The sequence below is a fragment of the Eptatretus burgeri genome, chromosome 3, assembly GCF_056783735.1.
Source record: "Eptatretus burgeri isolate ZD-2024b chromosome 3, Ebu_testis_v1, whole genome shotgun sequence".
In the NCBI taxonomy this organism is placed as follows: domain Eukaryota; kingdom Metazoa; phylum Chordata; class Myxini; order Myxiniformes; family Myxinidae; genus Eptatretus; species Eptatretus burgeri.
Window position 1 is genome coordinate 118,168,034 of NC_140963.1, and position 19,248 is coordinate 118,187,281.

General features: G+C 45.7%; 1 protein-coding gene across 3 annotated transcripts in view; it reads left to right on the forward strand.

Moving 5' to 3' along the window:
• The window catches only part of LOC147030813 (intermembrane lipid transfer protein VPS13A-like), a 222,936-nt gene that overhangs the window by 108,463 nt on the left and 95,225 nt on the right, over window positions 1-19,248 (forward strand). For all 3 annotated transcript variants that reach the window (XR_015056515.1, XM_085875249.1, XM_085875250.1), the window contains 7 exons: window positions 2,093-2,152; window positions 2,354-2,522; window positions 4,676-4,792; window positions 4,974-5,077; window positions 9,478-9,645; window positions 9,819-10,123; window positions 13,721-13,868. Coding sequence is in view for 2 of the 3 variants with exons in the window: in XM_085875249.1 (XP_085731375.1) it covers window positions 2,093-2,152; window positions 2,354-2,522; window positions 4,676-4,792; window positions 4,974-5,077; window positions 9,478-9,645; window positions 9,819-10,123; window positions 13,721-13,868 (1,071 nt within the window). In the remaining variant the exon portion in view is untranslated. The remainder of the gene's footprint in view (window positions 1-2,092; window positions 2,153-2,353; window positions 2,523-4,675; window positions 4,793-4,973; window positions 5,078-9,477; window positions 9,646-9,818; window positions 10,124-13,720; window positions 13,869-19,248) is intronic.

Here is a 19,248-nt window from a genome sequence, read left to right on the forward strand (position 1 = left end):
GCTCAGGTGGGCTGAGGAAGGACTTTGCATGACGGAGGATGCCTAGTCGGCGACTGACTTTGGAGGCCATGTTGGAAATGTGGCTTTCCCTGGAAAGATCATGGCAGATAGTGAGACACAGAAGCTTGAATGAAAGGATTTTATCCAGATCTGCAGAGAGCGAAGAAGCTGCTGCTTGCCGGTCTGAGGGATGACAGATGGTACTGCAGAGGGTGGAGTCATCAGCAAAGAGATAAAGAGGATTTTCCAGAGTCGGAGAGATCATTGATGAAAACCAGAAAAAGAACAGGGCCCAGAACGCTGCCTTGAGGAACTCCAGCCTGGACAGGAAGGGGGGATGAAAGAACTCCATTTAGGGCCACACGTTGGCTGCGACAGGAGAGGAATTCTGCGAGCCATGAGTGGAGATGGCCTTGGATACCATTGGAAGAGAGTTTGGTGAGCAGGGCAGGGTGCCAGACCGTGTCAAAAGCACGCGATGCTTCTATGGATATGGCTCTGATTTCATGACCAGCATTTCATGACCTCCATCCATTGTTGGGAGAGCAGAAGCAGCATATCCAGGGTAGAGTGACCTGGTCTGAAACCAAATTGAATATCGTAAATGAAGCCGTTGAAGAAGAGGAAGGATTTAATGTCTGAAGTGATGATGGATTCCACAACCTTGCTGATGATTGGGAGAAGGCTGATTGGTCTGTAGTTGCAGGGATCTGTTTTTGCACCTTTTTTGTGCAGGGCAGTGATGTTTGCCGATTTCCAAGCAGATGGCAGATGACCTTGAGCAAATGAGAAGATGAATAGAACAGAGAGAGGGTGAGCAAGAGCAGAAGAGCAGGTTTTTAGGACAGGTGGGCTCGTGCCGTCTTGACCGCTTGCAGAATCTGAGTCGAGGTTTGACAGCAAGCTCTCCACCTTGTCAGGCGAAAAGGACACAGAGTCCAGGGACAGTTGGGTGCGACTGGGTAAGGTGGGTACAGAAAGTGATGGGTTTCGGATATAAGATTTCGATGCAAACACTGAGTTTAGGCTTTCAGCCTTTTCACGTGCGGTATCATCAGTGCGGCCATTTGAGGGAAGGGAGGGGGAACATACACCAGAAGCAGATTTGATTAGACACTGCCAGGATTTGGATGAGGGAGAGAGGTTTGAGAGTTCGGACTTGAGCTTAGAAAGATGTTGTTTTCTGGCTCTCCTGAGGGTAGATACACACTTGTTCCGAGCTTTATGGAAGGAGCTGAGATTACCCTCAGTTGGGTTTGCTCTTCATAAAGCAAAGGCAAGTTGTTTCAAGATAACTGCCTCACCACAAGCTTCAGTGATCCAAGGGTGGGAGGAAGGGTAGGACAACTGAAGACTAGAGGGGATAAATCTGTGCTTGAAAGAGCAAGTTTCTTTGAAAGAATTCCCAGGATGAGTTGATTGTTGGAGAAAGTAGCGATGGGAGACCAGTCTAGAAGTTTGATGGCTGCTTGGAGACCCTGCCAGTCAGCTTGAGTGAAATGCCAGACTCGACGGCGGTGAGGTGGTTCTCTGATAATAGCCAGAGAGATGTCCACTTTGACAAGGACATGGTCAGAAGAACCGATTGGAGCGGAGGAAGAGCAGCAGATATTTTCAGGAAAATTTGTCAAAATCAGATCCAGAAGAGATACGACAATCCCGAAGGGGTACTGTTGCTTGAGATCCGGGTCGGGAAGTGACCTTGACTGGTCAGAGGCGAGTGTATGCACCTCTCAGCCATTCTTTGTCATGTGATATATGTAGATGACTCCAAATCTTTCATCCTTGCAATGCTATTTGGTTCTTGCCATTGGATCCACCTCACTCCACCCAATTTTAACTCAACTTTTAACAATCCTATTACAGCACTTGGTAGCTTTTCCATTTTGTTTTCACGGAGTTCATTACTCAGGTCATTCACGCTTTTGTGTTTTTTTTTTTTTTTTCTCCGACACCTCAGAGATTTTGGACAGTGGGTTACTTTAGGTGGCCTTGCTTTTCCACCACAGTTTGCCTTTTGTGGATTGCTACATTTATCAGACATGACTATAACCTAGTGGTTGATGCAAAATTCTGTCTTGCTGCTCTCCAGGCAGATAAGAATGGACCAGAGTTCCACACATCCTTTCGAAGGACAGAACAGAAGATGGAGGTGAGTTCTGAAAAGCCGCATGGGGGTTGATCCTTCGAGGGAAGATGTAACGACGGGGATGGTGTTGTTTCTCTACCTTTTGAAAGTTTTCTTAATTTGATGTTTTTGTTCTTGCCATCTTTCTTTAAGAATGGCTATCATTTCTTTGTGCAGTTTTTGGTGTTTGGAAATGTTCCATCTGAAGTACATTGTGATGCGCAGGTGACTTTCACCTCCTTGGATCTCCTGCTGCACACGGATGCGCTGCTCTTCTGCCTCAACTTCCTGCAGAACCTCCTTCCACAGAAGCAGGATGATGGTGTATCTCCGGGCAGTTCAGAGCCACCGATCGAGGAGCTCGACACAGAGACTGTGACCACGCAGCAAAAAGGTTAGGTGTCTTCTTGTGATCTTTTGCTTCAACCGAGGAGATAAAATTGCAAACTGATATATTTGTGTGGTGTCAGTAACAGCAGTTGCTGCACCACACCATAAAGCATGATTTTTTTTTTCTTTTTCTCCTTCAAGAAAGTATTAAGCCAGCTGTCTTGTCTGTATCCATGCGTGGAAAGATTTTTTGCTGTATTCTGCAAAAGCATACCTGGACCATGGCCAAATGTTTTGTTACTGGTTGTGGTTCGAGTACAGACGAGGTCCAAGGGGCGATCGCTCGCCCTCGAACCCTGAGGCCTCTGGCCTTGGATAACCCCTCATCGCAATGGGTTGTTAAGCAACTGCGGATGCCGGTTGGGATAATTATGTCGAACAGGGTCTTCTCACCTATTGCATCGTGTTACCTGTCGGTGACCTAATTACCTCAACTTAGGTCTGCTCCCTCAACACGCAACCGAGTACTTATTATTGCCAAGCGGAACCATGAGTGCAGCGTTGGCGAATCAGCAGAGCCAATCAGTGGGGCAAAAACTTCCCGTTTGTCGATTATGAACACGCCATGTCAGATGAATGAAAGAAAGGGCACGGACGAGGCAGATATGGAAGATAACAGTTATTTATTTACAGACACAAGCAGGCAATCATCATATAAGTTATTTGCAAGCAAGCAACAGCCATCTTTATTTGCACAGGCAATCAACAATAAATTAATCAAGCGGCTGCAGGCAAAGACAAGGAAGAGCAGACTTAGCCCCAATATTGAACCTAATCCCCCCTAATACTTATCCCAAACCATGTATTTCCCATATACAGACTAACTTAGAAAACAGACAGGCACCATCATTCATTCTGGGAAGAAGGAGATGAGAAGGAATGAGGAGAAAGAAGCGGAGTGTGGGGGCGACGACTCCTTTCCCTCGCACAACCACGTGGGGTTATGTTTGGTCCAAATATTGGCAGTGGGATGAGGGATTTGGTGGTGGAGTGTTGGTGCCGTGTCAGAAGCATGTGGTATAAGTGCATATGGAACTGCGAGACACGCCGGGGACTGCACCGCACTCTTGGCTCATCGGTCGATTTCCTCCCATCCCGGCATGACTCGTTCCTGCGCCTCGTATCCCAGCGCAGCTGGGTCCAGCACAACCCACACTCCAGCACACAATCTCCTGAACAGGCAGCTGAGATTTACTTGCGTCTTCGATGCATCGACATACAGCCCCCGGGGCATCGACAACATCCCCGAATTCCCGTGCTTTTTGTCTCATAAAGCTGCTTGGGCTGGGCATAGTTTCGACGGAGCAAATGTCACGGGAGCATCTTCCTCTGGTGTGTGTCCGATGGGGGTGGATGCATGGATGGGACTGTGGAGAATCCCAGCGGCATTACATCTGACTGCTACGGAAGCCCTTGCCCTCCCCTCGCACTCAAACATTCCTTTGTTTAACACCGCATAAACTAATGAAATAACTCGTTCGGTGGAATCCTACATATGCATGAATGCTCTCCCCCAGGGAGCATTTCCAAAACCATAACAATATCATGCCTCTGACATAATCACATAGCTATACATTCCATATACTACTCGTCTCCACCCCCCAATGACCCCATGTTCATGAAGTCACCCATTTATCAGCAATGGCATGAGAGGCCTTCTTATGACGGTAGTCTATGACTGTTGAACTTGCCACTTGATTCAAAGCATCTTCCCCAGAAGCATCAGTCATCCTGGATTTTTTCATGCACGGCGAGGCATCAATATGTGTATCATCCCTCAGATGAACGTTAAACTTGGGATCATGTCTCCGAGTATTAGTCGGTGGATGTTAAAGATTCCATGGGGTTCTTTGCGTACAGTCGGCGAATTGTAGCTGGCACCCTGAACAAGTTACAAGTTCCTGCCCTCATGTAATTACTCGAATGTTAGTCTGGGCCAGCTGGTTAGTGAAAGACTTGGGTCAAACTTTCCCCAGCTGACGCCACAATAAGGTGGGAATAATTGTTGCCGTGAAGAACAAACATCCTGTATCGTAAGAACAGTGTCAAGGTCAAATTCATGCTGTGTCAGATTGTTCTTTGGTTTCAGTATTCTGTGGTTCTTAGTGTTTCCGACGTTTCTTTAAACTGCTCAATTTTGCTTCTGGTAATGACCAGTTTCCAGGAAGGACCAGCACGAAGATCTGACACACTTTCAGCTAATCGCGAAATTGGAAGTGTTTGATGTTTGTATAACCACAAGCAAACAGAAGATCAGCAACATCACAATCGAAGGTGAGTTTTACCTGTTGCTCTTTCTTTCTGCACACTCATTGCTATTCATTGTGGTAACAATATTTGTTAAAGATTCATTGTGGTAACAGTATTTGTTAAAGAAAAAACAGGAACATTTTAATGTAGTTTGTGGAAAAAAACAACAACCTTGATTTGACGATGTTTTGTGTGTGCTCTGCAGGTCTAAATGTAGACTTGTCACAGATGCAGAGTCAGCTGTCCATCGCAGCATACCTACAGAACATCACTGTCCTCGATGCTGATCTACAGACCAAGCACAAAAATGTGAGATATGATGGTTTTAAGCCTTTGTAGGGATACCTGTAGGGGAAAAAAAAGTGTGTGTGTGTGTGTGTCCGTCCATTCCAAGTGATGCGTCATCTGCGAAATGCGCATGTGCCACCTTTGGGCAATAAGTCTGGGCGCTCTGGTTATTAATGAGCTGACTTTGGTTTTATTGACAATTTAAATTTTTTTTTATTTATTCAAAGCTCATGGTGGAGTCTGTAACTAAATTGCTCGCTGGACAAAGACGTTGGTATGCGCCAGTGTACTTGTACACGAGTCACAAGGACATTATTGGGCAAAGTACAAGTCGTAAGTAGACATGGATGGATGGGATTTTAACCTGGGTTCTCAGAATCGTATTCCATGAGGGGAGTTGATAATGCAAAACAAGCTGTCAGTGACATTTTTGTTCTCATGAAACTATCTTGGTTACCAGAAGCTTGGAATCCAAACCCACTCCTTGGATTCCCCAAGTCCCCCATACCTGCTCATGATATTTTTCTCTTGCTGATGATCCTATTCTATTCTTCTTTTTACCTCCGCTACCGAAGGTGGACGTAGATTATGCTTTCACCCCTTTTTGTCTTTTTCTGTCTGTCTGTGAGTAAGGATATCTCAAAAAGTTTTATAGACGGATTCAGATGGAACTTGGTGGACAGGTTGTGTGTGTGTGACAATGATGAAATGCTTCGATTTTGGTGAAGATCCAGATCGGAATATGAGAATTATTTAAGTGATTCTTCACCATTATGAGATGGGGCCTAAAACAATATATAGGACTTTTCAAAAAGTTTGGTTAAGTTCTGCATCCAGATTTGGCCTACGAATGGGATACAAAATGTAAACTGTTCAGCCTGGCGGATGTCTGAGCTCTCTCAAGTGCCGGAATGTATTTTTCTGTTTGTCAACTTTTTGCTTCTTTACCTATTCTGATCCTCCATCGTCAGTGCAGTGGGCCCTCACCTTATCGTTTATGTTCCTTTACAAGGAAAGTCAACGCAGGTGGAAGCCATTAAGCCCATCATAGCCTGTGCTAGTATTGCCAACTTGTGCTTATTTGTCCATGCTGTATCCTTTTAAATACTGAGCATCAAGCAAAGATGCAGCACATATCATTTTTATAGTCCTTGGTATGACTCACTCGGGATTTGAAGCCCGACCTCCCAGATTTGGAGCAGGCGCTCAACGCATGACTAGCAGATGCTCTGTCATCCAGGTTTTCCACGAGCCCCAACTTCTCTTTGAAAAAAAAAAAGAAAAGAAAAAAGTACAGATTATACTGTTGCTGTATATTGTGTGACACATTAATACGAGTGTTAGATCAGGTGCATGTTTTGGCAAATGTACAATTCAAATGCACACTACATTGTGTTCCTATCATATCTGTAGCAGGCAAATGCCAGAAAAGGCTGCATTGAATCCAACACTTGGTGCAGAATTCGTTTTGATTTTGTAATGCAGAAACCACAAAACCAAGACACGCACAACACTGCAGAATTCTGATGTTATGCAAGTGATTTAAAAACTAGTGATATTATTTTGACGATCAGTTCCTTGTGAGCATGCCGCCTAGTTTTTCATGAAGGTTATGAAGAGGATCATAAAAAAATAAAGCTACCACTATAACTTGCAATGTGAACAAAATATAAAATTACTCATGAGGCTTAAAAATAGCTCGACACATTTATGAATGCGGCCGGACATGCAACGAAATCAGGAAGTGCAAAGCTCCTAACTTTCATCCTTTTCGTCCTTTTTCAACTTTCATCGTCCGACCATATCTAATCTCTCAAAACGAACCAAAGAATAGTATGGAATTATCTCGTGTTTTTAAAGTTCCTTCTTCTGGGTCACTTGAATTGTTCACTGGTTCTTGTAGATGAAAATAAATAAATAGAGAATGAATATGTTGATAAAACACCTTACCCTGCGCAGTGTTTAAGTGCTGTCTGACCCCAACATTCGCGGGGGATACGTTCCTGAAAAATGCTGCGAATGTCGTATCCGCTCATGCCAGGGCATTGTTTCAATGGGAAAAAAGGGAATAGATTCCGGAGGGTTCTTGATTCATAAGGGAAAATAAAAAATCCCATGAAAAGCCGTGAATACGTGAAGCACAGGGCCACAAATGTAGAAGCAAGTCAGGAAAACCGCATATACACCCACGCAAAACCGTGAATCCATGAAGCACAGGGCGACAAATGTATAAGCAAGTTACATTTTATGAGCCGCGAATATCAGAACCACGAATGTCGGGGACTGACAGTATATAACGTACTTCAATTGAAATAAAATAATGATATTAAAGTTTGTAGATAAAAAGATTCCGGAAGTTAGGTGCCCTTGATGCAGTGTTTCATACACCACCTTATTTAACATGTCAAAGTCCTTCTAAACGGAAGGGTTTTGAAAGTGGGAAAAAAGGCGATTTGTCTTCTACGATGTTCAAGTCCACAAATCAATTGAAATGAAAATGATGATTTCGAAGGTCGTAGAAAGAAAAAAAAAATACACCACCTTGTTTAACACGCTCCATTAGTTCTTTGTGCCTGTTGTTTGTATCCTTTATGTGACATCTTTAAAAACAGTAAGTTTCCTGTTTGGAAGGATTTTCACTTTCATTCAACTGCCAGGCAGACAGAGTAGAAAAAAAAATTATGTCACTGCTCTCTGCGCATGTGTGATCAGTACAAAGTACTGCTAAACTACAGGTTTGTTTTCCAATTGATGTTCAATTGGAAAATATAACATTCAATTGAAATCAAGTTGTTCCTCGATCATCAACTGATGTTTGTGGACAGAAGGACAGACAGACAGAAATGAACCAATTGCCTAACCCTGCTTTTTGCTTCGCGTGTACATGGTAATCAGAATCTGAATACTTTGTATGTGGAGGGGAATAATGACTTGATACAAGCCAGATAAAACCTAGTTATGTGGACATGCCAAACAACAAGAGGCAAGTCAATTCGGAATCTGATTTTATGACGTTCCCTTGGATAATAGATAGATGAAGAGTTAACACGACCACGTCCAGGTAAATTACATTTTTCAATGAGTTCAGCTTGGTTTGGCCAAAACCGAAAATCCGTTTGGTACATGTAAAATCTGAAAAATCTTTGACATTAGTAAATCTTCAGGGCCAAAGATGGGATAAAAAAACGTACGTAGTCTAGGCTCGTGGAAGAGCTGTCCAGTGAATGGATCAGGATGTAACAGACAAAGCATGCACGGGTGGACAAGTTGGACACAGAGGACGCATGGGGTGGACAAGATGGATATAGAAGGAAACTCCAAAGAGGGAAAATTGGAAGGAGGGATTTGGGTGGGGATAGCAAGGGTAGAAAAGATCATGGTTTTGCAATGGAGACAATCTGAGATGCTGCTGATCAGCTGTTTTGAAGACCTGGAGGGAAGCATGAGATTGAAGAGGATGTGGAACTTAGTTCCACAGGTGGGAAAAAAAGAGGAACAAATGGGGAGGGGAGCGGTGATCCTGGATTTCGGTAGTTTCACCAGAAGGGGGTTGATGGTGGACCATGTGAGTCCTGCAGAAACTTGCATGGGACAAAGCACGGAAAGAGCAAAGGGTGCAAGATCAGAAAGGAGGCGGTAGAAAACGGAGACCACCGATGTGTCTGCGATGGTGAAGTGATGAGCCCATAGACTCAGCTTCATCGTGGGAGATTCTAATAATCTTGAAGGCCTTGGTTTCCACGGCATCAAGCTGAGCAAGATGTGAGGCAGGGGAGCCAGCCCAGAGGGGAGAGCAGTATTCCATCAAGCTGTGAATGAAGGCTTTTGTAGGTGGATAGGAATTCAGGTGTGCTAAGGAAGAACCTGTGTACAAAGGAGGATGTCCAGTCAGTGACTTGCTTTAGAGGCCAACTTTGAAATGTGGTTTGCCCAAGAAAGATCATGGCTAATTGCAAAACCCAGAAGTTTGAATGACTGAACTTTCTCAAGAGGATTATTGAAGATAGGAAGGTTTGCCAGACCATCCTTTTGGAGAGAGAGTGAGATTTGTCAGCATTGAAAGATGTGTCAAGTGTTTGACCATCTTTAAATTTTTTTTTTAATTTTTTTTTCAATGTCTGAAGAGAGTGAAGAGGCCTGCCTGTCTGAAGGCTTAAGGCTGAGCGTGATGTCCATTTCTAACACGGGCATTTAAATTTTATCCAGAATTATGTTCTCCATGCTCATTGCTCATGTTCAGCTTATCATCTATATTCTCCAGGATACAAAGATTAATGAGCAAATTGGGTCAACAAACGTGGAAGCGGAATTATTTCCGTGGTTGAGTACTGAAACGTCGTAGTGTGGATTGCTTGGTAGAGCTGTATGTTTTGTGCAGCTTTTGCTGCTTTTCAGTTATGACTGCTCCTGTTTCCTTCCAGATCATCTCGATCATTGGTCAAGAAGTGTTCAGATTTTCCATGATCTCGTACACGGATTCCACTGAGGGTGACAGTTACTCAAACATGGATAAAGTGGACTCAAAAATCACGCTTCAAGTGGGCTGCATACGTGCCGTATATCTCAACAAATTTGTCTCCACACTGCTGGTTCGTAACTTATTGTAAAATAGTCCTCACTTTGTTGTAAAATTGTCCTAATTGCTCCCAAAATGTTTGTAATACACCTTAGGACATCCAGTGGTATTGTACTATAAAAGGCTAAGAGGTCACTGACTTGTGATGTCTTGATCTCAAACCTAAAATGATGTCTTTCATAACAGGATGTGGTAAGCAGATTCCAGACGGCAAAAGAAGCAGTCGCTGAAGCCACAGCACAGGCTGCAGAAAAGGCTGCATCTAACCTGAAGGACCTGGCCCAGCGAAGCTTCCGTCTCTTATTGGACGTCACCATGAAAGCGCCAGTGGTCATCATTCCGCGGTCGTCGGTGTCACAACAGGCCCTTCTTGGAGACCTGGGCCTTGTTGGAGTAACCAACATGTTCAGGGTGGTGCCAGGCTCTGGCTTCCCTATGCCACCCATTGTGGACATTATGACCGTCCGGCTCAGCCAGCTCAAACTTTCGAGGTAAAGTTCTTTGGAAATTGAGAGTATTTGGAAAAATGAAAGAATGTTTGATGAAGAAGAAAGAAAGTGAAAAATGACCGACTTTGGATTGGCTGTTATTGTACTTTTACCTAAATTCAAGAACAATGAATTGGTGTTCCTGTCTGAGCATTTTCCTCTTCATGTTACAATCTGAGCTTCAAATACCATTTGTTGTTGATTATGATTGTAACAATACTACGATTTCATGATTCGATACTTATCACGATACGCATCTGACGATATGATTCCTATCGCAATACTTGCCTTAAACGTCAAATCAAAATATCCATCATTACCTCCGCCACCTAAGGTGAAGGAGGTTGTTTTCACCCCTTTCTGTCTGTCTCTGTCTACAGGATATCTCAAAAAGTTGTGGACAGGTTCGGTGTGCGACGAGGAAGAATTGATTCGATTTTGGTGAAGATCCGACGAGAATTTTTAAAGTGATTCTTCACCATTGGGAGATCGGGTCCAAAATTATATATATCGCACGATATTCCAAAAAGTTGTGCACGGATTTGGACGAAACTTGGTGGACAGGTTGGGTGTGTCGCAAGGACAAATTGATTCAATTTTGGTGAAGATCCAAATCTGGATGTGGATACGAGAATTATTCAATTCTAAAAGTGATTCTTCACCATTGAGAGATTGGGTGAAAAACGATATAGTACTGTATAGCATGATATTTCAAAAATGTAATGGGTCCGATATGTTCTCATGGATCAGGCATTACGTGGCGGAGGTGTGCGCTCTACCGAGTGCCCTTCGAGTTTTGGATTATGGATCGCAAGCAGCTGTTCCCTTTATTGCAGAAACAATATACATACAACAGTAGCATCACACTTTCATGTTTCTTAATATTATCGGAATGTCATGTCGTCCCGATGTACGAGTCTAGCATGAACACAGGTTGTCGTTGACAACCATTGTGCAAAATGACTCAGGCGAGCGTGCTGCACCACGAGACTCGTCTAAAACACGATAATTCAATTTTTACACGAGAAAAATGCACATTAAGAGTATTAATAGAACTTGCCACCGCACCTGACCCACCTCAACGTCTGGCACCACCAAGAGGGCGGTGACGTAACCAAAGTGCAATTGTATTAATGGATAATATAGTGCAACAATGAGGGATCTTTTTCTAATTGTGGCAGTGGTGATTAAAAGCACTTTGAAAAGGGGAAGCTGTACACGCTTGCTCCACGGGGTATCGCTCGGCTGACTCTCGTCATGTCATGGCTTTCGTCATTTCATGCATCACCCCAAACGTGAAAATTCCATTCGCATCTTGCGATTGCAACGCAGAGGAGGCAGAAACACCTAAAACTGGATTACAGTGTCGAGACAGGAATGCATTGATGACTTGTGTCTTGTGTAACTGAGCTAAAATTTTACAAATTGAGTGGAACCAAATGTTAGCTATAAAGTACATACCATGACTGCAATAACTATCGTAATGAGAGTTGTATCATATTGTCCCAAAGACTATCGTGATACTTCATTATTTTATCTGGCCATTTCATCCCAACTGTTAGGTCTATTTTCTACTAAGGTTCTTGTAATTAATGTAAAATTGAAATCATATCTTTTGATTTCCTTGTCTTGCATTTGATAAATGTATAAGCAAATGGGTGGGGGTGGTGGTGGTGGTGGTGGTGGTGGTGGTGGTGAGATATGGCCACCCCTGGTGCAGCTTGATTGGGAGCGTAGAAGTGAGGGTCATTAACCTTTTGAATGCTGAGCTCCTTGGACGTTCAGCTCCCCCACCCTGGGCTACCTGGAGAAAAATCCGGCCACTCGGGTATATGGAGGTTTGAATAGCGGCTGGTAAAACGGCCACCAGGGTTCAAAGGGTTACAGTCATTTCAATAATCATATTAGTAAGTGAAATTAGCACAGGCCTCGGTGAATGATAAAGACTAATGGTTAATTATGCTAACCTGTGTAACAAAACGATGATCCACGAATCTCTGCTTTGGGGGAAGCTTTTTATCCAAAACCTGAATTTCAGTTGCAAAACTTCACGAGCGGTGTGAGGTTTGGGTCCGCGTGTGCCAACCCTTGGAGAAAGTGCTGGAACAAAGTGTGTTATTCAGCAGTGAAAAACAGATAAAATCAAAATCCTCTGATTAACTTCACAGATTCTGTTCATAATGTAGATATTTTTTGTCATTTCAAGCAGATTAATAGTACTTATGGTTTCTCGGCCTGACGCACGTCCGACGTGCAAGGTTTCGGTATTGCACGGCAAGCTCTGCACGTACGCTTTTTCCAATCCCCAAGATGCACTTCAATCGTGGAACTGAAACTGAGTGCAGTGCAACCCTGACTCTTGTCACTGCCATAGCCTCTGTCATTCTCGACATTCTCGATGCTTGATAAACCTTGAGGGGAAAAAAGGGAGAGGGGTTACACAGGGTGGCGCAAAAGTCGCACACCATGGGGTAAGTTATCGTCAATGTTCAAATCGTTGACCATTCATTTGGAAACGCTGTAAGCAGTGATTCAATGTAAACATGATGTTTGTGCATCGCTTGATACGGTGTTGAAATGCTTTGGTTCGTTTCTTTGAACCGATCTATTATTCAGACATTGGTTGCCCGATCAATTGGTGGCCTCTGGGTATTTTTGAAATCAATCCAGTCGCCATTTTGATTGATTTAGAAGCGCGTGATCTTCCGCTCGTTAAAATTATCTCCACCCTCTCGTCCTTTGATTATTTTACAGCCATCACTTACGTGGGGAAAAAAATAGAAAAACATCATTGGTCATCTGACAATGAAATTCCCGATGGTGAGTGGCGTTTGTGCCACTTTGGATTTGGTGGTGGGAATGAAGTGATGGATTTTCTTGTTTTACAGTAGCAGGAAGGACAGAAAGGCCAGGATCCGGTGGATATTCTTGCCTGTCATTTCATGAACAGGACAATGGGCAGATTGCGATGGGAGGATAGTATACAAACATTTGATACAAACAAATGTTGGCTGAGATTTGAATGACGACATCAGTTGGAGAAGTCGGTCATCACTTGAGACTTGTAGATTATCTTACATAAATGTGTTGATGATGAGCACATCATCATCCTCATGAAGTAGCGTTGGCTCTGCCAAAACATTTCCTTGGATGGGGTTACAATCCTGGAGACGAGTTGCCTCTCCGACACAGGAAGTCAGGACAGGAATTGGGCATTTGTTCAGGGTGCCGGTGATAGCTCCCCTACTCTTTTCGAAGGACACTGTGGGATCTTTAACACCCATTAACTCATGCCGGCAGATGGGATACCCAGTTTAACGTCTATCCGAGGTACGGCACACACATTTAATGAATCGTCCTGCCTGCGAAACACCAGTATGACTGTCTATATAGCTGGGCCGTGATTCAAACCCAGGCGAAATGGCTCAGATGAGTGCGTGGACCTGTCGGCCGTCTTGCCATCCCATAAGCACACAGAAGAGGCTAATATTGGGATTAAATAGTGGAGCTGGATCTTTTCCTGGACTTGGCTCATTTCTTGATTACCGTTTGTGAAGATTATTTTTGGGTTTACGTGTGACGGACTGTTGTACTTTTTAGGGTTGAACTGGACCAGGGGAAGGTGGTCATCGAGGATTGCATGGTTGAACCTCTAAACCTGGAGGTATGTGTGCGGAGGAACCTTGCTGCAGTCTGGTTCCACGGTATCCCAGACATCGAGATCAGTGGCAAACTCAAGCCCATGGTGGTATGTACAGCCATTGGATATGTTTCCATGTGGGTGACATGTTGTCAGAATGTATTTGGTAACATTACAGTTCGTGGTTTGCTGCATGTGGACGTCAGATCGGCGGTTCGTCCCTCCGGTTATTTCCTGGACCAGAAAGCTAACTTTCCTGGGCCAGATGCATTTTGTTTTACTGTTATATTAGCTCGCCTGTTCGAAGAACAGAGAGCTATAGCGATACCCCCGGGGTGAGCGTGGGCGTAAGCGTCAGCGTTAGCGTCGGCGTCAGCGTGAGCATGAAAATGTTAAAGTTTTTGGTGCAAGTTATTTAGAAGCTTGCCATTCATTTAATATGTGTACTAGGATGCTGATATTTGGCAGGGACGTTCCTTTGGGGTATACTATTGGTGTGGTGAAGTTGAAATTAACAAATAATTTTAAATTGTTTTAAAATTTCAACCTAAGATGGTGTCAAAGCCACCCAATGCTCGCCTGTTTATACTATACGCTTGCCATTCATTTAATATGTGTACAAGTTTATTGATTACAATATACATATATTGCTTTAAAATTATTTGGATCAGACTTCACTGCAATGCTTTATAAAAAATATAATTAGACTAGTCTTTTAAAAACGATAAATATATTGTTACAGATTCTCGCCCGCCGGCGTGCGAACAACCGCGTTTTAACCAATAGCGGCCGCCTCACCCACCGAACAGACAATCCAGTCGCGGCTTTCCGGATCAACGCCGAAAACCAGCCACGGGTGTGTTTTTAACCAAACCACAACCTTGTCCATACTCTACCTGCGCACTACAGGGTCCGATCGCCAAATCTTCGATTTACCTAATTATTCGCGGGGGTAGATTACCGAGAGATTGTACCTCAACGGGGCCACTGGGACACGAGCCGCTTAATGCAGCTTGCTCCGTTTTGGGATAACCGAGCGGGGTATTATCGCAAGCCCCGTTGGACCCGATCACTTTACCGGCTATTTAAAAACCAACTATATTCCGAGTGCAAGATGGCAGTTCAATTAGGGAAAGAGGACGCAACGAACGGGTGACATTTAAACAAGCACATTTATTTCACACACAACACACATGCAGTCGTGTATCAATCAAGCAATTTGTCAAAGCAATGCATGTAATACAAGCAAGATGAAGAATGGGGGTAGGGACAAGACACGAGCAAGACAAAGAGCTACAACCGTCTATTTACTATGTACAGTCACTTATACAGTTCTACTTGCGGACATGGCGCCACAACGTTCATTCAAAAGTAAAGAAAAACCCCAGGACAGACGAGGGGCAGACTGGACCCCTTGGGGTCTTTATTAACCCGGAGCCGTGTAGACCGCAGAGGCTCCGCGAGACTGGGCTGGCTACCTTCACCCCGCTGGGGCGGCCCGCGGTGTCCCATCTCCACGACCCACGGTAAGGCACGGCTCGGCAGGCCACTCGCCTTGGCTCTGCTGCGCTCCCTCCTCCTTTCCACAGGCCTCTACAACCTCCCGCAGCTGACGACTCAGCGAGCGACCACGACCTCCAGACCCACAGACTTTGACCCAGGCAGAGAGTGACCACGACCTGCAGACCTCAACAGACTTTGACCCAGGCAGAGAGCGACCACGACCTGCAGACCTCGACAGACTTTGACCCAGGCAGAGAGCGACCACGACCTGCAGACCTCGACAGACTTTGACCCAGGCAGAGAGCGACCACAACCTGCAGACCTCGACAGACTTTGACCCAGGCAGAGAGCGACCACGACCTGCAGACCTCGACAGACTTTGACCCAGGCAGAGAGTGACCACGACCTACAGACCTCGACAGACTTTGACCCAGGCAGAGAGCGACCACGACCTGCAGACCTCGACAGACTTTGATCCAGGCAGAGAGCGACCACGACCTGCAGACCTCGAAAGACTTTGACCCAGGCAGAGAGCGACCACGACCTGCAGACCTCGACAGACTTTGACCCAGGCAGAGAGCGACCACGACCTGCAGACCTCGACAGACTTTGACCCAGGCAGAGAGCGACCACGACCTGCTGACCTCGACAGACTTTGACCCAGGCAGAGAGCGACCACGACCTGCTGACCTCAACAGACTTTGACCCAGGCAGAGAGCGACCACGACCTGCAGACCTCGACAGACTTTGATCCAGGCAGAGAGCGACCACGACCTGCAGACCTCGACAGACTTTGACCCAGGCACAGAGCAACCACGACCTGCAGACCTCGACAGACTTTGACCCAGGCAGAGAGCGACCACGACCTGCAGACCTCGACAGACTTTGACCCAGGCAGAGAGTGACCACGACCTGCAGACCTCGACAGACTTTGACCAAGGCAGAGAGCGACCACGACCTGTATACCTCGACAGACTTTGATCCAGGCAGAGAGCGACCACGACCTGCAGACCTCGACAGACTTTGACCCAGGCAGAGAGCGACCACGACCTGCAGACCTCGACAGACTTTGACCCAGGCACAGAGCGACCACGACCTGCAGACCTCGACAGACTTTGACCCAGGCAGAGAGCGACCACGACCTGCAGACCTCGACAGACTTTGACCCAGGCAGAGAGCGACCACGACCTGCAGACCTCGACAGACTTTGACCAAGGCAGAGAGCGACCACGACCTGCATACCTCGATAGACTTTGATCCAGGCAGAGAGCGACCACGACCTGCAGACCTCGACAGACTTTGACCCAGGCAGAGAGTGACCATGACCTGCAGACCTCGCCAGACTTTGACCCAGGCAGAGAGCGACCACGACCTGCAGACCTCGCCAGACTTTGACCCAGGCAGAGAGCGACCACGACCTGCAGACCTCGACAGACCAAGACCTCTCGTTCCGCGTGCGCTTTTATGTCGACAGCGCATCGCTCCTCCCTTCGCGGCGCGCGGTGGAGGAAAATTCCAGGAGATCGGCCCGGCTCTTTTGGTTTAAGCACTGCCTCCCCGCGTCTCTTCCACACGTGCTTTTCGTTGGGGGGGGGGGAGGGGTGAGGCCGTCGTCCGTTCTCTCCCGATGAATGTCAGGCTTCTCGCAACCCTGCTGAGGTGGAAACGTGGTGGTGGTTAAGGTGGTTGTTGTAATGGTTGCGTGGCTGGCGTTTTGTGGTGGTCGTGAGGGTGATGTGGTTGGGTGCTTGTGGTTAAGGTGGTTGTGTGAAGGCGGTGGTGGAGAAGGTGTTGGTGGCGGTGGTTGTTGTGAAGCGGTTGATGAGAGCGATGTTGGTGGTCGAGGTGGTGGTTGTGAAGCGGTCGGTCCAAAATAACGATAGCAAAAGAAAAACGGCTAACTCAAAGATCACAGCCCTGATTACACGAATAATCCCATTAGACAACGGTGGGGAAATCTATCTGAACACAGACTTATCAGCATAACTGATCTCAGGACCTATATGGTGCTCTGCGAATTTCCACAGCCGTAACAGTATAAACAGGCGAGCATTGGGTGGCTTTGACACAAACTCTGGTTTTAGTTCCTGTTTTGCCGGTCGTGCTTTTCGTCCAATTTCTCTGCCAAACCGTATTTTGTGTTGAATCGTCAAGTTTGTGGCCCTGGTAAAGTCTGGCCTACAAGTGCTGTTCAGGTTGTTGCTTCTCCTCCATTTTTCATCTCACGTGCTTCGTTTTCACTGCCTTTATTCCAGGTATTGTTACTTTTGATCCCTCAGCTTAATCCTTTTCCCCTCCTTGCTTCAAAAAAAAAAAATACAAACAGAACACTCTTTACTCCAAAAAGTGAACACACCTCTTCACTGACTTCAACAACCACATCACGAAAGACTGAACTCCATCTCCCATGCTCACGCATTACTCCTTATTTTTCACAAGGCTGATTACCAAAAACCTCTTCACTTCTAAACGCTTAGGTCATCTGGCCTCCGCTTGAACCTACAGCCAAATGTTCCCCCATTTCTTCAACCAAAAACATTTTTACCACACCACCCATGAAGCCTGTCGCAGTATATCCATTGTGCAGTGGTTGTGTGCGCATGACAATAAATTCTCCTTCATGTTCATTCATGGATTGTGTCAGTACCTCCCACTTCTCCCCTTCCACACCCCCATCTGCTGCCCCCCACGTCCCACTCCCTCTCGGCTTCCTCCTCATCCCACTCTCGGCTCTTCCCTTAATCCTCTCCCCTAACTTTGCCCCAGCCCCACACACTCCTGCCAAACTTTGCCCCACCCCACACACTCTTCTCCTTGCTTCTTTCCACATTCCTACACCATATCAGCAGCTCCTCTTCCCTTGTTCCTAACTGTGTGGACCTCAAACATCCAAGGCCTCTGTTCCTAACTGACAGATCTTTCAATCCAGGCCACTGATAATAAGCTGGACATCATCTGTTTAACAGAATCCTTCCTCCCACAGGACATCCCTTACGCCTTCGTGTCTCATCCTCGCTATTGTCTCCTCCAGTTTGATTGATCTGAAGCCCGTCCTGGTGGCAAAGTCACACTCAATTTCTCGCTGTCCGCGTACTGCACTTAAAACTACCAAACCTCAAGTACTTTTGGCTGTGACTTCCCCTCCACTTCCACCTCATGTATGTCTGGGTATTGTAATATCCTCCAATCAGTGACAACTCCACCGACATCCTCTCTCTCTCAGATGACAGAGACCAACTTTTAACCACTCATCCCAAGTCTCTCTTCCTCATATGTGGTGATTTTAGTTGTCACCATGCTAATTGGCTGGGTGTTGGTACCTCTCTCACCAGCCATGGTGCGTCTGCAAATAAATTCTGTGACTCCATGGGACGACCTCGATCTGTAAACTTTCCCACCCAGATTTTTGTCAATGGCAAATCCTCCCTTCTGGATTTGGTTATGACAAACTTCCCCATCAATGTATTTTACTCTTCCTTTGCTCCAATTGGTTCATCTGTTCATGTGCTTGTGAAGGTCAACATTTCTCTGGCCATTCTCAGAGAACAGCCTCAGCACCGGTGAGTCTGGCAGTTCACTTCGGTGAAGTGGCAGGGACAGCAAACAGCCATCCCTCTTTACGACTGGTCTCTTCAATTTACCGCCCCTGACATTAACTTGGCTTAGGAATTCTTCCACAGAAATTTGCTTTCCCATTTGCACTGATTCAACCAATGTTGTCTTCAGTTATCATACGCATCCTCCCACCCATGGTACATTGAATTCTGTGATGAGGCAGATGCCTAAAAAGAGGCAGATGCATTCTCCTCCTGGAGGACAAAGGCAACTGAAGGTCATTCCACAAAGCCCACAACAAGTGTGTCCACCTTCAGTAGAGCCAGAAAACAACATCTGTCCGTCCTCAAGATTGAACTTTCAGTCTTGTCTCCCTCCTCTAAAACCTGGCAACACCTTGTTAAGTCTCTTTCTGATGTATGCTCCCCCT